The sequence below is a fragment of the Lissotriton helveticus genome, chromosome 1_1 (genome assembly GCF_964261635.1).
Source record: "Lissotriton helveticus chromosome 1_1, aLisHel1.1, whole genome shotgun sequence".
Lineage (NCBI taxonomy): Eukaryota > Metazoa > Chordata > Amphibia > Caudata > Salamandridae > Lissotriton > Lissotriton helveticus.
Window position 1 is genome coordinate 699,174,799 of NC_136057.1, and position 25,415 is coordinate 699,200,213.

At 44.9% G+C, this 25,415-nt stretch overlaps 1 protein-coding gene across 1 annotated transcript in view; it reads left to right on the forward strand.

Moving 5' to 3' along the window:
• LOC144770536 (transient receptor potential cation channel subfamily A member 1-like) overlaps window positions 1-25,415 on the forward strand; it is a 231,394-nt gene that overhangs the window by 184,353 nt on the left and 21,626 nt on the right. The window contains exons 6-7 of the mRNA XM_078655142.1: window positions 7,744-7,907; window positions 11,763-11,879. Of these exons, the coding sequence (XP_078511268.1) occupies window positions 7,744-7,907; window positions 11,763-11,879 (281 nt within the window). The remainder of the gene's footprint in view (window positions 1-7,743; window positions 7,908-11,762; window positions 11,880-25,415) is intronic.

Here is a 25,415-nt window from a genome sequence, read left to right on the forward strand (position 1 = left end):
AAACCATTGGCTCAAATTAAGCAGTGGGAGTTACCCAACCTCGTTACAGGATCTGTAGACTGTTCAAAGGGAGTTGGTGCAGAAAAACGAAAGTTCTTATTTAAAGGTCTTCCCTCGCTATTCTGTTTTTTACTCACTAACAATTAGTTATTTGCCATTGGCTGAAAGTGTCTTGCCAATGTGCAGTCATAACTATACCCTAGGTTGTCACATAATGCCATCCAAATGTATGTCTGTGTATATTCCAATTGTAGGGTATGCATTGACCATACAAGCGAAGCAGAGTAATGGAAGACTTTAGGTTCTATATTGGAAGTCCCGGGCCTATTCCTGTGACTAAAATGGGGCTGATGTTTTCCCAGACAGACAAAGTATATTAGGAGAGATGCAGGATGGAGGAGACCTAGTGTGGACAAATGAGACAAGGCTCCTAAAGAAATTTGATTAGGTCTTTTTTGTAGCACTGCCATTTGTTAGACGGTGGGGCTGAATGGGGTTGCAGTCTTTGTTGTTCAGAGAGAGAGATGGTTTGTTTTGGGTAAAAACCATCCCTTTGTCTCTTTAGTGGCCACTGTCTTTGTGGCTGTTCATTGTCAGTTGCAGATGGTTTTAACTCTTTATGACTCTGTTGTGAGTTCTTCCGGCTGAAGACTACCCTACTATGAGCAGCATCACCCCACACAAAGGGTGTGTTTTCAGAAGTTCATCGAGAATAATTCTTGAATACAGGACCCCCTCCAAACCAGTTCACCTGACTGCAAGTTTCTGGGAAGAATAATTAGCACTTTGGTCACTTCCTGGTTTTCTTAGAGGGTTGTTGGAAAATAGGGAGAGGCATATTTTAATGTGTTTCAAGGCAGGACTAGCTAGCAGCTCTTATTGAAAGTAATGTGTGTATATGGCTCTGAGCTCACCCCTCAATCTGCAGCAGAATGCCACCAGCTGACCGTTCACCCTTGTCAATCATGTGGCTTCTAACTATGTTTTTCCAAAAAGGATCAAATGCCAGCAACAAAAATGAGTGAGTGGGTGGCTCCTCAGGACTTTCATGGCATAAAAAGTGCCCAGATGAGGTGGACCAACACTGTGTTCACCTTTGCCCCGGGCAGCCCATCATTCAGCAATCAGCAACCAGAGTCACAAACCAGGCGTGTGCCCTGCACTCTGCCCCCAGACTCAGGAGTGTAACAGAGGCCCGGTAACAGAGGCCCCGGCAGACCCTGCAATGTGGGGTGGGGGAGGTTCCTTCTTTTGGAGGTACCTATCTCACCTCCTAAAGCCACACTATTGTATGCCTTGAAGAATGCGTGTAATCGCATAGACTAATAAAAAGGTGAGCCCTTAGGAAAGTTACTCTGCTTGCTCAAGCAGGTCACCTGCACACAAAGGGAGGACCAACCCTTCAGTGGGACCCCATTGAGTCCAATATCTGGGATACATGGGCCCCTCATCACATTTTTCAGAGGTGGGGCTCCATTGTGTCTTCCACCACTGTCCGGACCACCCCTCAAAATGCCCCCTGCTCCAACTATCAGCATTCATGAATGCACAACATTGAGTGAAAAGAAATGCCCAAACCACAGCCTTGTCCCCCAAACACAAACCACAAAGACAGGCAAGCATGAGCGATATCCACGCCTCCCCCTCCCCAAGCTCGGCCGCAAGATCCAGGGAAGACTGCAGTGCAAGCAGCAGATAGACCAGCACGTGACTCCCATGGATGCTGACCACAACACACACGATGTCTCTGCAAATTGTACAAAAGTAAAGAGATTGCATGACTGCTGTCTAACTCTCTGCATGCAGAATATAAAAATGTGCCATGGGATTCCAAAATCAGCAAGTTGTCGTTAACACACACAGTGAACATGCTTTTGGAATGAGGGGAGTGTGGCCTTAGCTGAACTCCGCCACTTGCAGATGCAGCCAAAAAGAAGAGAAAGCACCCTCCAGAGTGAAGATGGCAGACCCGTTAGCTGTGTCTAGGGAAGTGAGAAGAGAGTGTGACGGGAGTGCTGGGCCGGAGTGCAGGAGCTGGGAGAACCAAAAAAACCAAAACAAAATGTTTGCATCTGTGGTGTCCTTTAGCGCCCAATAATATCTCTGATGAATGGTATCTACATTCTTTATAATTCTATGTAAATTACAATTTTTCGAAAATGGTAAATAAACCCAAAGGGGAATAATAGGTAAAACATTTCTGCTCCACTGAATGAACTCCAGTGACCCTGATATTCTCACCCCAACCCTCCCCCACCTCCAGTAATACCCGCCAAACCCCATATGTCTTTCAGACAGCTGCCAATCGTACTTCCACCACCTAATGTACAACGAGCATAGGGATAGCCTGAACTCGCAGAATTTCACTCCATGGAATTCTGCGGAGTTACATAAAAATTCAGCGCGATTCAGCGGAGTTACAAAAGCAGGGGGTAATCGGCAAGTTACGCTGGTTTTCAGTGCTGGGAGTTAGTTCCGCACTGCAAAATCATCACGAGCCGTACCACGCCGTGAGCCAGAGGGCGCTTCTTCTTTGCTGCTGCCTGGATAGATTTTCTAGTCGAGCGTCAGCTAATTCTTGCGACCGCCCATGTTGAGAAAATCTTGCATCCTAGCACCCGAAAATTGCACTAGCTGACGCCAGTTTGGCTCGCCAACTTAGATTTGGCAAGTCACGTTGGGGGAAAAAAATCCAAAACGTGGCGGTTGGTAGTACAAAGCAGGTTGCTACAAAATGCGCAAAAGGTTTAAGATGAAGTGCTTCCAAAATATAGATTTAAGTAATATCCGCGCAAGTGTATTTTTGGGCACAAACATGCCCGCGCATGCGCAGATCGTTTTCCTGTGAATTCCCCCTTAGAGAGAGGACCAGGGGGCGGGCCGCAGCCCCCGGGGTTACACAGGGCGACTGGGCGAGGAGTCATGGTGCCCCCCCAGCCAATGGATTGGCTGGTCAATACATAGCCCGGTTACATAACCCCTGACGGATAGCACGGCCGACTTTGGTGCTGGGAAACCAGGTTCGAGCCTCTTATTGAACCATAAAAATGTATACATGACTTACTTTGGTGTTAAATAAATAGATATTTTAAAAAACAAATAAAAATGATGTTCCGACTAAGGTGTGAAATTGGTGTCGAATAAATACATGTTTTAAAAACAATTAATATTAATCATGTATCATTGGTGCTGGAGTACAAGGTTCGAGACTGGTATTAAACACTGACAAGCTGTGTGCAAGTTATATGGTCATAAAAATACATGAATGATGAATGATGGATGCAGGATGGGTGGATGGGTGGATGCATGAATGGATGCAGGATGAATGATGGGTGGATGAATGGATGGGTGGATGCATGAATGAATGATGGATGCAGGATGGATGCAGGATGGGTGGATGGGTAGATGAATGAATGATGGATGCAGGATGGATGCAGGGTGGATGGATGGGTGCATGAATGAATGATGGATGCAGGATGGGTGGATGGATGGATGATGGATGAATGATGGGTGGATGAATGGATGGGTGGATGCATGAATGAATGATGGATGCAGGATGGATGCAGGATGGGTGGATGGGTAGATGAATGAATGATGGATGCAGGATGGATGCAGGGTGGATGCAGGGTGGATGGATGGGTGCATGAATGAATGATGGGTGCAGGATGGGTGGATGGATGATGGATGAATGATGGGTGGATGAATGGATGGGTGGATGCATGAATGAATGATGGATGCAGGATGGATGCAGGATGGGTGGATGAATGAATGATGGATGCAGGATGGATGCAGGGTGGATGGATGGGTGCATGAATGAATGATGGATGGATGGATGGGTGGATGGATGGATGAATGAATGATGGATGCAGGATGGATGAGTGGATGGGTGGATGGATGGATGGGTGGGTGGGTGGATGCATGAATGAATGATGGATGGATGCAGGATGGATGGGTGGATGGATGGGTGGATGCATGAATGAATGATGGATGCAGGATGGATGATGGGTGGATGGATGGGTGGGTGGATGGGTGGATGGATGGGTGGATGGATGCATGAATGAATGATGGGTGGATGGATGGGTGGATGAATGAATGATGGATGCAGGATGGATGGATGGGTGGGTGGATGCATGAATGAATGATGGATGCAGGATGGATGGGTGGATGGATGGGTGGATGGATGGGTGGATGCATGAATGAATGATGGATGCAGGATGGATGGGTGAATGCATGAATGAATGATGGATGCTGGATGCATGAATGAATGATGGATGCAGAATTGGTGGATGGATGGGTGGGTGGGTGGATGGATGGATGGGTGGATGCATGAATGATGTATGGATGGATGCAAGGTGGTTCGGGCTCGCTCGCTGCGCTCGCTGCAATATGCAAATTAGTTTACGCCCCACCACTTTCAAATGTCACCAGCCGCCCCTGAATATCCAGTCTGTACACAGCGCAACTTATGTAAGCCAGTCCATTAAAAGCACACACTTCACAGCTCAGCTAGTAACTCCCATGCAGTACCACTCAAAAAGAATAAATCCATGTCATCAGGACGCTTCAATTGCTTCCATCAACTAAAGCCAACACCGGCTCAGTTGCAAATTTACCAGTTGCGCACATTAACCTTTCAAGCAAGCAGTCACCCTGGCAAGAAGGCTTGTGGAGCCAGATCTGCCGCTCCCCCGAATTCACAGCACAGGAGACTCCCTACTTTACATTTCAGCTGAATCAGTTCAGCTCTCGGAATTAACCATCCTGGGACCGTTCTCTTATCAAAAAAAGAAGTTGGGGACGTTTTTTTTCCTGAGTTAGAAAATTATAGGCACATCGTGCCCCTCAGATCCGGCCAGTTTGACCACTGACGACTTCGACCATTGACCACTTAGTAAAGGGGGGGTGGGCTAATCTGGGTCCAGAAAGTCTCACCCCAGCACCACTTACGTGCGAGTCCAGGTAGCGTTTCAGACACTCGATGCACAGAGAATACTTGCAGCAGGATAGGGGGTTCACCAGCCAGTCCATCAGGCAGACCCGGCCAGTCCCCCCCCCACTCCCCCTCCCAGATGAGGCACATGAACGTGACAAATGGCTGAGGATAGTTTCTGGAGAGCTGGTCTGCTGTGGGAAATTATTTCTGTATGTGGTGTGGTTTTTTTAACCAATTAACTTCGTGTCAAAAAGAAGATACCACAGCACCCAGAAAACTACTATACATTAATGTTAGCAAAAAATGTGTATCATTTGAGCATCTAAAGGACACCACATTAAGGACTCATGAAACATGGCTGAATATCATGTTCTACATACCAGTCCAAATCCATTAAAACATGTAGCACCCAGCCTCTTTTTTACTATCAAAGCCCGAAGTGAAAATCCAAGAGCCACATTAAAAAAAAATCCCATAGCAACCCGGGAAAACACTTTAATGTGTCCTTTAGGGCTTCCTTTAAGGTAGACAACATTCATGTACAGAGCATCTATAGACTGCGCAGTATTCATACTTAGTTTCTGATTTGTCTGCCATACGTCTGGGCTGGGCGAGTAACCAGTCTGTATGGTTGCCCAGCGAATGTTCCTTATGGAAGCCATGACTTTTCCATCACCCCAACTTCTCTTCTTCCTCCGTTAATAACCAGGAGGATTGTTGTCACCTGTGAGCACGAGCGATGCCTCTTATTTCAACATTGTTCATCGTGCTGCAAAACAGGGAGGCAAATATCAATAAAAGAGAGATGTTTCCTATAAATCCTTTAGAGCACGCGACATTGTAGCACGCAGGTTACATATTGAAAAGAAATCCACAAGCTTAAGCTTGGCATCGGGGAGCGGATGAGTTTATATCATGCCAAGAATGGTAAATCACAAATGCAGTTTTCATTATTGGAAAAAAGCAATAGCGAATGAAGGACGTCATTATTTTTGCAAGATAAAAGCTGATTTTATTCGTGCATGAAAGGCAGGGCAACCTGACAAAATAATACAAGGGAAGTGCAGAAATCCTATTTCGAGGCAAGCCGTGAGTGTGTCATTTCCCTTCTAAAATGTTTGGTGTGACAAGCTGGGAGGGAGTGGGGGGTCGAGTGATGGTAGAGGAAAGGGTGGCGTGGGGTGGAGTGCTTAAAACTAACCTTCATTCTTGACAGTATTAATGTGTAGAGCCGTAGGCTACAACACAGCTCTATCCGGGATTGATAGTTTATTTATCAAGTGTAGTGTGACCAGTACTGTAAGTTCTTTCATATTGTGAACTTTGGAACCGATGATTTTGTGAATGTAGATGTTTGTGAGTAGCGATACAACGGCAACGATGGGCTTTGACCGGTTGGAAAGAAGTCACTGCTAAGATATACTGCATCTTCACTGGCATGTTCACTTGCACCTTTAGCTGACAGAAAGAATTACTAAACCATGTTGCAAAAAAAATCATTAAAAAAGATATAAGGAGGAATAGCGAATCTACTATGCTCCTCAGGCCCATGTAGGGGGGCCACAAAGGCACCTCCGACAATAACATCAATATCAAATAAGGATTATGAGGTGACACAATAAACAGCTGCACGGTATCAATATTGAAAGCTAAAACGCGAGGCATTATTTAAATCATAGTTGTATGTGTATAAAAATGGCTTCTGATGTATGCAGTGCTTTAACCGGCATTGCCATTAAAACGTTGCAATCGATCATAGCTGGAAGTTAGGAGGGGGGGGGGGCGGAGTTGGTAGAAATGTATTTCAAAAACATCTCAAATAGTTTTACTGCGATGCTTTGATTCAATCTCAATAGGTTCACCTGGAATCTCTATCACACTAAAAAAGCTGGGCTGTTAGAATCAAAAAGAGAGTGGCATTGGAGACCAAGATAAGGGTCTTGTAGGCTAGGACTGATAAAGTGCATCATTATCCTTTGGTTTTAGGTTTCACCTGAGACAGTGCATGCGCTGCCACTTGCAAGATATTTTGTTAACTATAAGGGGGCTTGGAGTCTGTCCATTAATTACCATTTGTTGGCTTCATTGCCACTCTTATTTGCTGGCTCCTGATTCGTCAATGCGTTCCGCTTTTACTTTCTGTTAGTTTGTTCCCCCCTTCTGCAGAGCATGGACCAAGTACATATTGGTTTTGTTTGAATAGTGTCCTACCATTGCTTGTGCATGGATGGAGGTACTTTTGTATCTTCTTCTGCCATTGTTGTTTCTGTTGCTTGTTCCCAGCCCCCCTCCCACATCATTCCCACGTCACTGCTTGCCTGTGGTTGCTAGCTCTGTTGTTGCTTGCCTCTCTTCACTCCCTTCTCCCACGTCATTGCTTGTTCGTAGTTATTGGAAACATTCTTGTTGCTTTCCCTATCCCTACAGGCCCCGTTGCCCCTAGCCCCTTGACATTACTATATTAATAAATATGAAATCTGATTAAATGGGGAGATATCCTCTCCTAAATGAGGTAAGATAGAATGGAATGAAGTCTCCGGAAAGAGGCCTGCCTTTGGATATTGCAGTAGTAATTTGTTAGGTTGTTTTAAGATTAGTTAAGATAAATAATGTATTTTAAGATTTAGAAGATTGTTTTCGAGATGTTCCATTTAGAGTCTATCTTTAATCTAAAAGTATGCTGGTGCGATTGGTAAACCCCCAAGTGTATATTAAAACCAAAGTAGTCATTCATAGCAGCTTGCTGTTTTATTACAAAGAAGCTTTACAAACTTTAAGGTCTGTTTCTGTTTCTGCTTTATTATCACTAGTGTTTTGCATCTCACTGCATTAGACCTGGATTTGTATGACATTTTGGCTGCGCTACTTGACTGCGGTGCTGATGTGAACATAGAAGACGATGAATGCCGTACTCCGTTATTCTACTCTGTATTCGCATCAAATCTACACAGTGCTCGACTTTTGATTGAGCACGGTAAAGCAATTTATATTCGTTATTTTCCTGAAAATACTTAAAAAACGACTAGATTATAATACAAGTGTGATACTTATTTTTCATTGTGAGCATTTCCATTTATCTTTATTGTAGGCACTCTAATACGTTTTTTCAGATAGCTAGTATTGACATATCTCTATATTCTTATTATGCTTTTTGCTGTATCATTTATATCCATTTATTTGTAAATGACAAGCTAAAACAGTTGAGATTACTGTCAGAACATGAACATTGCTGCTGAAAATGTGTTTTAATAGCCCCATACTGCTTTCATTTGTTGGGAAGTCATAGCGAGCTAGATAGAAGTAAAAGCGAACCTACCTAATTCAGCCACATTAGTTCAGCTCCCCACCAGTGCTTAAAGTGAGCCAGTAGTTTCCGGTGCTCAGCCCAGACACTTAATTGTCAACATTGGCACTTATTAGAGCCTGCCACATGGTGGTGCTGTTTGTCTGAATTTGTGATAAGCACAACAACAGTTCTTTAAGAATTTATTATACATTAAAATGGCTAATACCTGTCACCTAGTCATTTTAATGTATATTAAACGTCTGTATTGGCACAATTGTAGAAGTATGATGGTTAGTTGGGTTGGTACTGTCGTTGGCAGCAATGGCAGGGGCAATGCCTGGCACAATCTACAATGGCCTCCAGACAAGGGCCCTGGCAATTATTTATTACAAATTAAGCCCCGAATCCCACTACACCCAAAACCAAGTTTAGTCCAGGAGAAGCATTCCAGTATTGTCTTTGCCTTACCTTTAGGTTATGTCGCAAAGTTCAAAGTTCTCAAGACACTGGAAATGCTGGAGGATGAAGGCATTTGAACAAGCAAAATGCACAATCACACAGAAACAGGGAACAGAGAGTGAAGTCCTGGGTTGATGTAAAAATAGCAAAATGTTCCATGTACATCGCACTGAATGGTTAGGAGTGGAAAGAGGTGAACATAAAAAATAAAGATATTGATTTTTAAAGTTGATACAGTGGCATGTAGTAAGTTTCAGCTATTCAGTTCTGTTGCCTGGGGGGAAACAGTTTTTATTAATCAGTAGTACCAGGAAAGAAGGAGGTACCTCCCAGAAAAGCCTGTTTATGTTACAGATGAGTAACAGAAGCACAGGTACCTTCACTCAAATGTGAAGGGAAAACAGGCTGGGACTGAGCATGACACAGTGTTGCAGGGCCCAACCACACTAGTTTACCCGGGGAGCTGACAGCCACATGATGCTCCCTGAGCAGGCCAATAACAGTAGTTATAGTTAGCTAAAAAGCATTCTAATGGGTCCTCCAGACCACAATATTCTAGTAATCATTGGGAGAATTTTGGATGCCAGTATTAATCAAGAGCAGGCTCTGACTATAACATTAAAAATCATGCTCTGAGGTAGTGATGGTTGCATGAGAGTTAGACCTGTCAGCCTAAGGGTGGGCTTCCCCCAAACATTTTGCCTTAGTGCTCCAGCTAATGCTGATCCTGTTCTTGTTGGACATGGGACTCCATGCACTTTACCATTGCTAACCAGTGCCAAAGTGCACATGCTGTCTCCTTTAAACATGGTCAAATTGGATTACACACAATTGGCACATTCAGTTTACTTGTAAGACCCAAGTAAAGTGGTACTACATGAACCCAGGGCCTTTACATTAAACGCTATTAATAGGCCTGCAGCACTGATTGCGCCACCCACTTAATTAACACTGTAAAACATGTCTTGAGTCTGCCATTGTAGCCTGTGTATGCAGTTTTAGACTGCCATTTCAACCTGGCGAAATAAACTTTTTTTGCCAGGCCTAATCTTTTCTTTTTAATACATATAAGTCACCCCTAGGGGGGACCCTAAACAGCCCATAGGGCAGGGTGTGATGTGTTTAAAACGTTGAACATGTACTTTTAATTTTTGTATGTCCTGTTAGTGATAAACCCTTACATTCGTTTCTCTACTGCAAGGCATACCTCTCACACAGGATAACATTGGGTGGCCTTATTATATCTAATACATGATAACTTTCAATTGGGAAGCTGTAGGACTGTCTAATTTGTTGTCCAAAGAATTGCAATTAAAAGCACTCTTTCATGATAAAGTCAGATTTTAAGTCACATTTCTGAAATTGCCACTTTTAGAAAGTTGTCATTTTCTTGTGCCAACCATTTGGTATCTGCTGCCTGCATCCTTGGCCACCTGACTAGGTGTAGCTGGCAGTTGGTCTTTGCGTAGTGCTCCCAGAAATTGAGAGAAAGGGGGAATAGGTGTTGGCAGGATGGACCATCTCTGACTTAATGAGGGGGTGAAGTGAATGCTACTCAAACGGTGGGAAATGATGTGTTGAGACTGAAAGAAGAATCCTGATGAGCATTCTATGCCCCTCACAGTAAACCCAACATGCCTACCTCAAGACCATGGATTATGCTGTGTTTTTCCTACGCAGCTCCCGAAGCAGTGCTTCACAGGTCCCTGCCAACAGTACTTTTGTCAGAGCAGATTTGGATCTCCTTCAAGAGCTGTAGGAAAGTGTTTAAACAGAGCTGCTGCTGAAATTAGCTCAGTCTGAGCAACTGTGAAAAAGCTCCCTGTGCACAGTGTTGGCGTGACCATACCCACACGGATGAAGCACATAACCAAAATCACTAACAGGATATCTTTGTACTGAATAAAAATTGTATTCTTTTAAAATATGAAGGAATTGTACGTATTTCATAATATTCTTCAATTCTCAAAAACATGAGTAAAATAATATGCTCAATAACATTTTTGGTTTGTGTGCTGACTTTAAGTAGCATTCTTAAAGAAAGATGTGCCCGCTGTGGTAATACGGCAATACATGCAAATGAGGAAATGTCCATGCAGATAGCGCTGGCACTTTATGTGCGCCAGCGCTATCAGTATTACAGAAGGGGCCGCACAAGCGTCTGCGGACCCTTCTGTAATACCAGAGTGCCCCGGAGGTGCGCAAAGCAGGCACAAACGCATGTTGCGCCCCCAGGGCACTCTACATAATACAGCCCCAGGTCAGCACAAGCAAAAGAATAGAGAGGATATCTATTGAATAAGAAGTACAAAATAGAGCTAAATAAGAATTCTATCCAATCATCAACAAGAGGCAGGCCCAAAAGCCACTCTAAATATATGGAGTGTATTGGAAACAACATGTCTGCCTTGTGACAGCGAAAACTGTTTGTAGTCAAGACCTAAGAATGAAATTGTCTGTTGACTTAATAAAAGTAAAACATATCAATGATAATTAGACTTCTCTCTACAAGTAGCCTGATCTTGTAATGCAGTTTTCCTGCAAAGGGATTGATATAGACACGTTTGAAACTGTATTTATTTTAATGTGTCTAACTTAAAACTCAAGAGACGAAAGAGAAAAAATAATATACATAAATAAAAATAAGATAGAAAATAAGAGAAGTAAGTTAAACTTTAGAGAAATTAGTCTTTTTTTTAAAGCAGAGAAGCACTCTGATTACTCTCTGATTGAGTACTGATTTTAATGAGTCCTTTTTAAAATGTGTATAGCCACATAAGTGTATTTTTCAAAATATTCTTCATGCGTTATTAGTCCAGATCAACACATGCATGCACGTTCGATGTTAAGGGTCAATACATACAGTCTTTTTTTTTTTTTTACTTTTTCCTCGAAGTCATTATGAGTTGTGAGATGCACAATGAACTGTAACTTAATTTACTAGCATCATTTTGCATGATGAAAGACATGTTTGTGTTTTCAGACATGTGGATGACAGTCACATATTTCACAGCTCTTAATGCATCACTGCTCTAATTCTCATAAACAACTGCACTGTGTGTTCCTCTGTTTACTGTGTTTTAGGAGCAAATGTGAGGCATCAGGACAGTCACAGTTTGACTGCTTTTGGCTACATTCCTGGTTATGATGAATGGCTTGAGAGTGGATTATTTTCTGAGGGCATCACTCAGCTGCTGCAATGTAAGTATAGTTGAGGTAACACAACAAGCATTTCTGTGCAACTGTATGTGCCAACTATGCAGAAAATGTGCCTAAATAGTGTGTTTTATTTTTTCTTTCAAGGAAATATCCAAGACATTATTTAGTTCGTTTCAAAGGTAGTGTTTACATGTGAAAGTCTGTGCGAAAATACAAGCGAACCTTACTCCACAGCAAAGAATGGGCATACATTTTTAAATGACCAGCGTTGGATAATGCTTGCCTGAATTTAACAACCATCATACGTACAGACGCCAGAGTTTTTTGTGCTAGTTCTTATGGGGGTCCACAAGTTATTTCCCAATAACAAGTGATGAATAATAACACTGCCAGCACATGGCTGAATTTACAAATGTTTTAGCACAGCTATAATGAACTTAGGTGCACAGTAAAGTAAATCTGTGGGTGCACCTCTGGATTTCCTGATTGACAGAATCAAAATCTGTGGAGATTTAATAAATGAAGTTTAGTATAGTGGAAAATCTGCAACTGGGACAGAATTTTCACAAAACATCATGGTGAAGTAACAATCCACTCTTGCTCTTAAAAACCATCTGCTGCTGTCGCCAATCAACTGATCTATTTTTTTACATTTGTTTGCTATTCATCAGCCTCTGCATCACATCGTGGGGTTGGGATATTGGTTAGTAAGGTGTTTAAGGTTCCATTTGGCCCCAGGTGGTGGTGGACTGTGAGGGAAGATAGGTTGTGGTGGAAATATCTAATAATGAGGTAAGGTACTGTATGACCTGTTTTTATAGTGCAGCATCAGATGACCCTCAGCCATTGTATGAACTGTCTTTTCAATTGACTAATAGTGGGAGAAGTATAATAGGTGACGATTTTATTAGCCCTCAGAATTTAGAGGTAGATATCATCAGAGGATTAATATCTCAGAATAAACCAAAAATGGTGAAGGCAGTGGATAGAATTAAAGAGCAGTATGGACTTGTGGACGCTTGGCGAGCTCTTTTTCCACAGACAAGATTCTATACTTTCTTCTCTCCTTGGTACTTGGGCTTCGAGGAAATATGTTTTTTCTTATCTCTAAAGAGATACTGGGTCCTGGTTCTTCAATTATACCAAACCCTATATCAGATCAGGCAGCTATAAGCATTGATTTTTGGGCCCAATAATAAGACTCTTTTGGTTAAGAGGTAAGTTTATCATAGTGCACTACTTGTCAACCAATCGTTTCTTTGGCAAATCAAGGCACGTCTTAGTTTTTTTATTAAAATCAGCACACTTCCTTGTCAGATAACATCTGGGAACTGTTTAATACTACTATGAAAGGGGAGATCACTGACTTCCAAATTTTCTCTAAAGAATGAGCACCTCAGTTTTGGAACTGTTAAGCTTCAGGGCATTTCTGGTCAGCCAGGCAGACACATTCCTCAAGCCACGCTGCAATAAGGAAGGATCCTGGGGCTGAGCAGCAGAAAGGGAGAAGACGATCTGAGTATAGTCAACATAGGAGAAGATAGTCAGACCCGACTTTTCCACAATGTCGGCCAAGGGGCGAATATATATATTAAAAAGTAAAGGGCTCAAAATAGAGCCCTGAGGAACTGCATAGGTTAACTCTAATGTGTGTGATCTCACATTGTTAGAAAAAACCTGAAAAGTACGGTCAGTAAGAAAAGACCTCAGCCACTTCAGAGCCAAGCCCACAATCCCACAGGCTTCAAGGTGATCTAACAGAATGGAATGAGACACTGTGTCAAACGCAGCCCTCAAATCAAACAGGATGAGCGCAGAGGTTCCCCATGAGTTAAGTTGTAGTCTGAGATGCTCAGTGACCCCAAGGAGAGCAGACTCAGTGCTGACGGCCATGTCTGAATCGAGACTGAGACGAATGTAGCTGATTTGATGTTGTAACAAAAGAGGAAAGTAAGGTATTAATATGCCGTTCCAAAATTTTAGAGACCACCGAAAGAAGGGAGATAGGACGAAAATTGGACCAATAAAGTGGGTCAAGACCTTCCTCTTTTAATAAAGGAAGAAAAAAGAACATGCTTTCACCCCTTTGGTACGAAACTTGTACTTAAGTTAAGAATCACAGGAAGGACCGTGTCATCCAAGCGACTGAGTATAGAAGAGGGGAGAGGATTAGCAGGAGAGCCAGACTTGATAGAGCTCAATGACAACTTCAAGGAAGGCAAATACAGGAGATGCTAGGAGCAGAACTGTTCAGGGTACTCAAACACAGAGGTCTGGGAAGAAAATTCTTGGGAATCTGACAAGAACCCACTAGGGAATATTATGCTCCCTTGTTGAGCAACATCCACTGCTAGTTAAGCGTAAATAGACCAGACTTTGTTGTAAAAAAACAATGCTAACTCATTACATTGCGGTGGAGTGAGCAAAGGAGGAGGCAGAAACCCAGTGGCGTCTGAGAATTGATTAACCACCTTAAACAAAGTTTTCTGGCAGTGCTGGGAGCTAGAAATCTTATCTATGAAAAAGGCAGCACGTGCCAATCTACATAGAGCATGGTATTTCTTTAAAGCTCCCAAGTACTCTAATTTAACATCAGACAAATATTGTTTCCTCCATTTCCTTTCTAATGCTTTACAGTGTTTTTTCTCTTGTTTAAGAGAATCGGTAAACCAAGGCACAGGGCAATGTGTCCTGAACTGGGGTTTAGAGACAAGAGGTAAAACAGCATCAGTGGCTGAAGAGAGCCAAGAGTGCACACAAACTTGAGCTTGGTCAGGAGAAGAAGCAAGAGCAGGAATATTATCCCAAAGCACTTTATTCAGGGAAGGCATATTAAGTTTGGGCCCATTCCAGGCTTTTGACTGTACAGTAGATCTAACGGAAAAGATATCCGGAAACGTAATAGAAAAGGTAACAGCAAAATGATCAGTCCAGCAAAGGAAGTGCAACAGAAATAATAGAGAGATTAATAAAAAGGGTCAAGAAGATGACCAGCAATATGAGTGAGAAGTGAATTTAACAATAAAAGATTGAGAATATTCATATCCTCAATAAATGTAGAGGCTGATTTGTCTTCCAAGTTCTCAAAATGGAGATTAAGGTCACCAAGCACAGAGAAGTTAGCAGAACAGAGAATATGGGAAACCAATAGATCACAAAAGGCTGAGCACCAATTAAGCAAAGGCCCAGGAGGGTGTTAGACAAGGGCGCCTGAGAAAGTCAACTTATGATGAAAAGGAATGGAAAAGTCCAAGGCTTCACAATTGGGAATCTGAAGGTCCACAATTTTACAGTTGTAAATAGTTTTTAAAATGATAGCAATACTATCCCCAACCTTGAGGGATCTACTGATACCCAACAAGGAGAAGTTGTTAGGCAATGCCGAGATAATATCAGGTAGAGAACCATCATGCAGCCATGTCTCAGTTAAAAAAAGTCAGGATCTTCATCAATAAGAAAGTGAAACAAATAAAGCTGGTGTTTAGACAGGAAACGGCAATTCAAACTGAAACAGTGAAATTCCGTCAGCGGAAGTGCTTTTCAAATTAATAGAGGAATCAAAAGCTCCCCTCTGGGTCTGCTCTGCTGCCAGCTGAGAATTGGAAGTGCACTCAAAGCGGAAACAAGGGCACTGCAGGACAGGAAAATCTGGGATGAGAACTTGGCAGGTCTCACCCATATGATGTCTAAAGCTATGCAGCATTAAAGAAGAGTAGCATTTATAGGAGAGTTCTTCAATCTGTGGGGCGCGACACCAAATCAGTGGGGGGCGCGCACTCCACTCTAATCTTACCTTTGTTCGTCTTCTGGGGATTTTTTTATTGGAGAACTCCGGTATGGTTGGAGGGGGTAATCGATGGTGCACGACGTGCTCATGCTTTTTGTCATGTTAACCGTCCCAGGAGGGGTTAATTCATAGAGCTGAAATGCTTCAGCTGCAGTGAGAGGCAAGAAGTCTCCTCTGCTAAACCCGTAAGGAAATGGACAGACAGTCCTGTTCCTTCAGGTTCCATTTCTTAGCAGAGGAGACATCCTTCCTCCCACTGCAGCTGAAGTATTTCAGCTCTATGAATTTAACCCCGTCCTGGGAGGATTAGCTCTTCCCAGAAAGGAGACAAAGTTTCTTTTAAAATTACACAGGCAGGCGTGCAAAGTGTCAGCCAGCCATGTGTTGTTTTAATAGCCTACAAAGACCTTGTCTTGACACTAAATATGGTTATAAATAAAGAAGTATGTATTCATTTATAATGTGACTTTTCTGTCTTCGTTACCTTTTATTATCAGTCATGGATCATTCAGACAGCCCTAGAACACAATCAATTAAAAGTTATTTCTATTTATATTTGCTGTTCAAAGTGTGCACAGACTAGTGCTGAGAATACAGCTTCAGGAGACTGCTTATTTTTGTACAGCCTGGGACATCGAAATAATGAGCTGGCAACCATAATCATAAAATTGGAAGTTTGTTGCAAGATCAGCACCTTTATTTCCTCCACCTTTATCCGTGGTTAATGCCATAATAGCAATAGTGTAACATATCTGAAACCCTACGCTGCCATCAATAACATGCTGAGTTACTTCAAGTGTCTGAGAATGCACATTGCATTCAGACAACTTGCTCCTCATTCTTGCCCTTCACTTTCAGGCTCACCCTGCACTCACAGCGATCACAATACCCTCACATTGACCCCAATGCACACACACCATTCGCCCACTTAACCTGCACTCACAGTGATCATTCTGCACTAACAATGCACTTGCGCTGTTCACCCTGTACCTCACCGTGCAGTCACACGAGCACACTGCTCAACCTGCACTCCTGTGACACTTCACTCACTTGTCCCCCTTACTGCTCAATCTGCAATCTCACTCAAATAAGCCCATCACTAACCACACATTCATTCGTCCCACTCTGCACTTACATCTGCACCCTAATTCATATGGTCACCTCACTCACTCTACAGTCACTCCTCTTACCCTACTCTCACACTGTTTGATGGCTCTACTGCACTCCTGCCACCCACACAGTGCAGAGGTTTAATGTGCCTGCTACAAAGAACATGTACCAAGCAGATCACTGAACTGAGTGTGAGTAAACAATGAGTAGTGCTATAAAAAAATGAAATGATTGCCAGAAAAGTGCTATAGAGAGATGAGGTGCATCGTTGGTGAGTGGTAGTGAGGAAATTCATGAAGAAAGAGGAAATGGGGAAGGGGGCACCAAAAAAGACTGTTGCACTGTGTGCGATCAGTGCTAGGGCCAGCCCTGGCTAGGAGTGTTAGCCCCCACCCAAAGTTCGGATCTAGTTGCGCCCTTGTGCACAAGTAGGGCATGTTGTGCCCCATCAAGGTTTTCAATCTAAATTACAAAAGAACACATTTACATGCACTGCAATCCAGCCTTTCAGGGAGCCCCTTGATAGAGACAGCTCTGTTTTTTGCCCTGATGGCCTGGAATAATTCCTAAACAGATTCTTGTAAGTACCATTTTGTTTAATTTCTTTTTAATGTGATTGATGTGAGGGAGTCTATTACTATTTGCAGAGAAATGTGTTTGTTTCATGCAACAATCATAAAAAAAGTTTATTTTAGATCCAAGCGGGTCCTCACATATGAGAAATAGAGGATATCACAGATATTATTCGCTGTAAAATTAGTGGGCTGCTGCTTTGTTACAGCAGTCAAAACACTTCACTATCTCTGAATATCAGATGTAAACTGTTGGACTTGGCCCTTTTGGCAGGTTCATTCCGAAACTTTTTGCATTTTTCTAGCCTGTTTCTGTAACCTGGTGTTAGTGATTTTAGGCCTCTGCATACTTTTTCACTGTGGTCCAGTGTAAAGTGCGTGCGCTCTCTGTGTATGTGTGGTGAGAGTGGCCTGCCCTCCCATAGGAATGCATTGGGATATGTGTGTCCATGGTAGTTCCTGATGTGTGGGGAGTGCAGGGGCTAGTTTGGTATGTGCGAACTTGTGAGATTAAATGCTGCGCGACGGTGTGCGCAGATTTAATGTGTCTAGTGTAGAAGTGCCACTTTTAGAAGTTGGCATTTCTGTGTGCAGTGAATGTGAATTGACTGTCTGGCTTGTGATTGACAGGAGCTGGCTGGTGTGCTTGGGTCTGCCCGGTGGTGAAAGGGGAGACTGCATATAGATGGGAGGAAGAAGTTGCACCTGGGACCTGAATAGGGCTGTGCCTTCGCTCCACAATGCTGGCTCCACCCCCTGTGGTGTGTCTGATGTCCCTAGCCTGGCCAGTGAAAGGGTGAGAGGGGCTGAGCAAACCAAAGTGCTGAGGAGTTCCCCTGAACCAGTTGTAGCTGGTTCACCCATTGCCTGCACCCTTTTAAACAAAGGAAATGTGTGTATAAAAAGGGGCTGTGACCCTATGTAAAATGTTCTTGTTTTGATACTTGAAACTATCAGGGGCATGCTGCTGCTGGGGCCCAGAGGAAGGCTTGCCTCCCTGGGCCCTGCCCTGCCCCTGGATGCCTTGAGGACTTCTTTGAGACCCTTCTGCCCTCTTCACCTGTGGAGACCTGGTTATTGGGACCCCTTTTTAGGTCTCGGCTAAAGACGCGCGGAAGCACGTCTCCGCCGAGATCTTATGTCACCGAGCGTGCTTCCCAGGAGACAGTCCCGGCCGCGCGCATCCTTCGAGGCGATTTGTAACTGGAACGCGCGCTGTGGCCAGGCGCTGTCTCCTGGGAAGCGCAAGCACCACACACGCATGCGCATACACACACACACAAGCGCCCATGCACGCACGCACATACATACATACAGACACCACCCCTGACACATACACACACGCGCGCACATACACAAGTGCACCCAGGCCCCCCCCGCCCCCCGCCGTCACCGTCGCACACATACATACACACACACACACACGAGCATACACACACACACACAAGTGCACCAATCCCGCTCCAGCCTTTTGGAACTTACCTTACCTCAGCACGCGGCGCCCAAACTCCTGCTGGCGCGGCCCAGGGGCTCTACACCGCTCACAGGAGCCCCGGGCCGCGAGACGCAACGACTCCGCCTGCCTCCTCTTCCGGTCTGAACGTGGCCCCGCCCCCGTCACAGGCGACCGTGCCTGACTTCCGGGGCGGCCGCGATACTAAGAGACTGCTGGGGACAAAGTGTGGTCTGTGGAGTTACAATGGTTGCATGCAAGGGGTGAGTGTGAAAGTGCCGACCTTATTTACCTTCTGACCCAGCAGGAGGAGGTGTCAACAATGAGGCCGGTGTTTACACTGAAGTGTTTGTGTGTTCACGGCCTAGGATGAGCAGCGCAGAAAGGAACAGTCAAAATCCGCTTGGAACGCAAACGTGCTTTCCTTGCGTAGACAGTATAAACGCATTTAACTATACATTTAATAAAAGGGATGCATTACAACGGAGGTGGGGTACGGGGATGAGGGGGGGGGGGTGGCAGGCTCGAGCTCGCTTTGAACCCTTCACTGCTGTTCCTGGGCACAGCACACGCCGTGTTTGGCATCGGAGGAGACGTGCCAGACTCTCTCAAAGGTCAATCTCACGCTCGCCTGCGGAACGGCGCCGCTTCCGGTTTAAACAAGAAAGAAAATCCATATTCCGCCTCATGCTGAGCGCAGGACACGGGGCGAGGCCCGGCTGTGTCCGCTGTTGGCCTACTTTAAGGGGAAGACAGAGCTGGGCTGTGAATCCGGCCGGGCTGTGACAACGCGCATCGAGCAGCGGAAGCTCATTCAGCAGATCAGTGCTGACAACACCTGCCCAAGATCACACACAGCGACTAAAGAAAAAGGCCAGTCGAAGCGGGTGTGCTCGGGACGCAGGGTTGACTTGGCTGCAGTGAATGGTTTACCAGTTCGGGGATGGGTGGTCGATATTATACGGATTAGTTCCAGAATTCATCTTTAACTCCTTAGGAGCGTTGTAAATTCCTCCCCAGTGCTGCGCTGTCCATTATCCGGTGCTGAACTGGACGTCCAGCGGTCGCACGCAGCACTGGGGAGGTAGTGGCCGTGACGACCGTTGGCCGACGGCAGCAATTAAGGGGTTAATAACACCCTCCCCCCGCCCCCAGCCCCTCCCCCAATCATACCACCGCCAGTCTGATAAAGGGCAACATTCAGAATACAAGGCAGTAGCGTTGACAATGTGGCATAAGCCTTAGTGCAAGGAACGACGTGCCACCCACTCCCATAGGCTTCTGGGTCCCGGTGCCACTACACCTGCTGCACCAAGGGAAGCCCCGCCCCCGATATATGTATACACCTTTTTGGGTTCTACTGCACCCAGCACGGGTCACGCGCACTTCAAGGTCATGGGTGCCCGGGTCTGTCTGCTGATCAGCACAGATGTATCGATCGCATCCACAGCTAATTTCAGCTTATTGGTATTTCGAGCTACAAGAATGGTGTCGCAGTGAATGCCACGTGTCATCTGCGACTATTCTCACAACTGCGGGCCCCGTCTGCCCCAAAATTAGAAAGATAAAGACATTTCAGCCGCACAAAACACACGCCAATAACCGCTGATTTGCTTGGCTAATATATGGATCTGTCACATGACAGCAAATTATCTTTCATTCCGACAATAAATGTTACAATTACGTAATATTTAAAAGGAATGTGTAATTCACAACACGGACTATCCTGGCTAAAGGCTGAGAGTGACGTGGGTGTGAGGTCGTGAACGTGCACAACTACTTACTAGTCACACTTCTATTCACCACCAGGGAAAACCACAGCTTAATCCTTCTGAGAGAGAGAACATGAAACACTACTGTCAGGTTGCCAACCTTCCAGAGACATCAAATTACGAATACACGCCCGTCTTCCCCGGAGAGTGGTGAGTGCAGAGTGGTGAGTGCAGAGTGGTGAGTGCAGAGTGGTGAGTGCAGAGTGGTGAGTGCAGAGTGGTGAGGGCAGAGTGGTGAGTGCAGAGTGGTGAGTGCAGAGTGGTGAGGGCAGAGTGGTGAGGGCAGAGTGGTGAGGGCAGAGTGGTGAGGGCAGAGTGGTGAGTGCAGAGTGGTGAGGGCAGAGTGGTGAGGACAGAGTGGTGAGGGCAGAGTGGTGAGGGCAGAGTGGTGAGTGCAGAGTGGTGAGTGCAGAGTGGTGAGTGCAGAATGGTGAGTGTGCAGAGTGGTGAGTGTGCAGAGTGGTGAGTGTGCAGAGTGGTGAGTGTGCAGAGTAGTGAGTGTGCAGAGTAGTGAGTGTGCAGAGTAGTGAGTGTGCAGAGCAGTGAGTGCAGAGCAAGTGTGCAGAGCATTGTGTGCTGTTGAGTGCAGAGTGCTGTGTATTGGCAATGTTAATGACAATGCCCATTTATTTTTGATTTAAAGAAAAAAAATGTCATGAGCAATGACAATAGCTCTACCTTTAATGATGCCGAGACCATTGCATTGCAAATGCTTGTTGCTTTAGGGGTTATTCCTTGGGACTTGGTGGTTTGTGTGTCCCCTCCAGTGCTTCGTGGGTGCTTGATTTTGATTTTCTAGCAGAGCCCTGTCTTTGTCCCAGAAGGAGGCGCTTCGGCATTTCACTCGCAGCACTGGGCTGCGGTCACCTTCGTGGGGATCCCTAAGTGGGGATTCCCCTGCGATTTTGCCCCCTTCGCGGGTGCCCACCCCGCTTGTTTCATGGTGGTTATAGGCAGGAGCCAACCCTGCATTATATGTTAACAAATATGGGAGCCTACCCCGTATTATGGCCAAAAGGAACCGAGATTGCCGCCGCTGCCTGCGGTCTGCCTGGTTGTGGGCGGTGCCGCTGGACGGAAGCGGAAGTGCAGCCAGACGTAAGGAGAAGTGCAGCCGCAGCAGCGAGGCTCCCCAGAAGGAGAGAGAGCCCCGCCCGCAACACCGTCGAAGCGCCTGAGGCAGGAGAGGGGCTCCCGTGAGTGTTGGGAGCCCCGGCAAAGCGCAGATGGAGGAGTCCTGCCCCAGAGCGAGTCCTGGTGAGTGGGGGCTCTGTGGGGGTCAGTGCCAGTGTGAGGCACAGTATGGTGGTGGCATCTAGAGAGGCCCGGATGGCAGCGGGCCGCTCCCACCCTATGGGGGCATGTTTACTAGTTCAGAGGCTACAGGGCTCCAACGGTTGGGCAATTGTTTTTCAGAGCCTATGTGGCTCAACCGAGGGGGGACCAGTGAGAGCGGCATTGTTGTTTCCTGAGCGGCCTGCTAGCTAGAGGGCCGCTTCAACGTGGTATTAATTTTCCACAGCCTATGCGTGGCTCCAACTTCCAGGGCCATATTTCAATATTTAAGGAGCCAGTGGGCTCCGGGGGCACAGTTGATTTCAGAGCCAGAGGGCTCCAATGCTCCACAGTTTGGCCCTACTATTCCAGAGCCAGATGGCTCCACCGTGAGGCGCAATTCATGAGAGAGCCCCTGAGAGGGCCAGAGATGGAACAGAGGTGCCAGGCCTTCCCCAGCTGTGCAGCACTTAGTGCCAGCTGCAGCGTTTATCCCCCATGTGATGGTTCTCAGCTGCCCAGCAAGTAGTGGGAAGCTGCAACGTTTAGGTTTTTGCGCAGTGGCGCAACCTTGACCTTCGCTGCCTTGGCAGCGCGCCCTGACATTCTGGACACAGGCATTTGAGCCCCTTTGGAAGTGGCCAGTTGGCCAGGGGGATTGGTAGATGTATAGGGTGCAAGGCCCTAATGTGATTTATGTGCTCATGTGATTATGGTGCTAGGAAATGTAATGCATTTAGTATGTTTTACACACCCTGTTTTGATAGCTTTACATATGGTTTATGATTATGAGGTTATTTTGCATTTCATGTGGTTATGCTAGTGAGATTATGTTTCACTGTGGGAGGTACACCCCTAATGTGAGTTATACTTAGGAGGTAGGGTCTAATGTGTTTAGACTAGTGAGGAGATTGCATAAGGTGTTTATGCTGGTGAAGTTGGCGCAGAATGTAATTCGTGCCTGATGTGACTGTGCATAATGTGGTTCATGTTACAGGTTGAGGTGGAGTACAGTGATTACCAGTGGTTACTGGTTGTATGTTTATGATCTATTTTACTTTTACCAATTTCTGCTAAGTGCTGATTCTGACAGTGGCCCACGTGGCCCTGTCACGTGTAAATAATCCCCTGTGAATATTGCTGGTGCCAGTTGGCACAGTGTATGTTATGTGTTTACTATTCTAATGTGTTGTGAGAATACAAAGGCTATTTTTATATAACCTTGCATGAAGTTCCTTTTGTAGTGTGCCTGGGATGTTGTCGCTGTGTGCGTGTGCAAATGCTTTACACATTGCCTCCGGGATAAGCCTGACTGCTCGTGCCAAGCTACCAAGGGGGTGAGCAGGGGTTATCTTTGGCGTGTAACTCCCTTGCCTTGAATAGAGTGCTGGTTTCTGCCTGGCTTTGGCGCAAGCCTTAGCCAACCAGAAATCCCATTTCTAACATAAACGCTTTTAGAATTTCGACCATAGTGCCTGTGCACCGTGGTAGCCTGGCTAAAGAGTGTATGGTAGAGCTGAGAGTAAATCATTTAAACATTTGAACTCAAAACTGTACTTAACAGGGGCCCCCAAAATATTTTTGGCCCAGGGCACCCAAAATCCTTAACATGTCCCTGCCACGACAAAGGCTGTCAGACAACATTGCTCTGAAGTGAAATAGACAACATAATTAACTTATTATTAGTTCTATTTTTTAAAAACATAAGCCCGACGTGTCCTAAACCCCCACTGCTTCAGGCAAGCCACTTATCGTACCACTAAGATATTCTCAATTAGGTGTTCGTTCAGCGCCCCCCCCCCCTTGTGGACTTTCCGCTTTGTCTTTGGATCCATAACTTGTTGGTGGGCAATTATCCCATTATAATGCTGCCTAAAACGTTTGTTAATGATTTCTAGAAAATAATTGTTTCTCGTGTACCAGCTCTGAGCTAGGGAGTGCTAAAAAACTCTGACAACACTGTCTCCCTTACAGTCCCTGTTTTGGCTGTAAATGTCTGCAGAATGTTCAGCTTTGAGAGAAGCTGCTATCAAAACTCTAGCCTTTCAGCTCATCCTATTTATGTGAGATTGGGTTCTCAGCACTTGCGGTATTAAAGACTAAGTACCGTTCAAGACTGGATGTGGAGCACAACCTGAGGATGGCAGTAGCAAAAATCCATCCACAGATTAACTGTTTCTGTGGTGAAAAACAGGCAAACCCATCACATTTATATTGGTGGTGTTATTATCAATCTATGTCATGTGTAAAACAAAGCATCCTAGTAAAAACTATTTGCTCACATTTTATCTTGGAAAATGGTGTTTTGAGCTGTGTAATAAGCCTCTATTATTTCACCACACCCACTCACAAACCTACAGTTTACTAAACACTCTTATTGTGTTCAACATTATTTGTTGGATATGGCCCAGGAAATGTGTGTGGTGGTCGATTATGTAGTGTACCAGATTCCAGAAATTTCTGTCAGGGGATGGGAGACCCAACATCTAAAACAATTCAGCTGGGAGGGCTCAACCTTCAAAAGTTTGAAGACCTCTGATCTAGAGCTTGACTGAAAAAGGCCAAGGTTACTGGCCCCTGGTCCCTGCACAGCCGGGTGAAGATGTGCCAGCAGCGCGCCCGCTGTGTGCGTCCGATGCACGTCCGCTTGCCGGTGTTCATTAAATTGGGAGAGTACGTCATAGCTAACCAGCCCCCTACTCAGGAAGGGGAAGATGACAGAGAGTGGCCACGAAAGAACTCCAACCACTCCCTCCACTCAAAATGCACAGAGCTGCGGTGGACCGGGACAGTGATCGGAAGAACAAATAAAGTGCAGTAAGTTATTAAAAAAGGTTAAAACAAGGCAGAGCAGTAATATTTAAAAAGTAACAGTATTGAAATATTAAATCTAAAGCACTGCATCAAATCGGCCGCAGCTCACCACAATAATATTCCTAATAGCGCTGAAAAGATACCCAATGTAGATCAGACTGTCATTGACCTGTGGGCCATTTATCGAGATTTCACTTCTATTTCTGGTGTCTTTTGGTGATCAGAGAGAAATACTCTCCTTTGATTTAACAGCCTCTTCCAAATATTCTGTGACAATTGGAATTTTGACTGAGGAGGAACAATTCTTATGTAAAATGGGCTACCAGAACAATATCAATATCATCATAGTCTTGCCATGACCATTGTTATGTTTCAGGAGGTCACTAATTACCTGAAGAGGAAGTGAAAGATTCCACTACTACTTCAAAGTTAACAGTGCCTAATCTCTCTTCAGTGCCACTTTAGTACCATGCATGTTTTACAGTTTTTGCCAAACCTGAGATATATTTTGGGCACATCTAATCTCTGTGAGAGAATGAGAACAAGTTCCTTAAAGCCTATTTACAGAACTTAAAAATGTGTTATTTATACTTTCTTCAGTCCCAGCTGAGGCACCTCTATTTTTCTTTCTGAAAAAAGATGAAGGCCTCAGTGTCTCTGTATCAGTCGATTGAGACGTAAATCAAATTATGATCAAAGATAAGTATATATATCCTTTTCTTAAAGATATTGATATTCTAGGATCGGTGTGAGGAGCACAAATGTTCACCAAATTCCAGACTTGTGGTGTTTTTA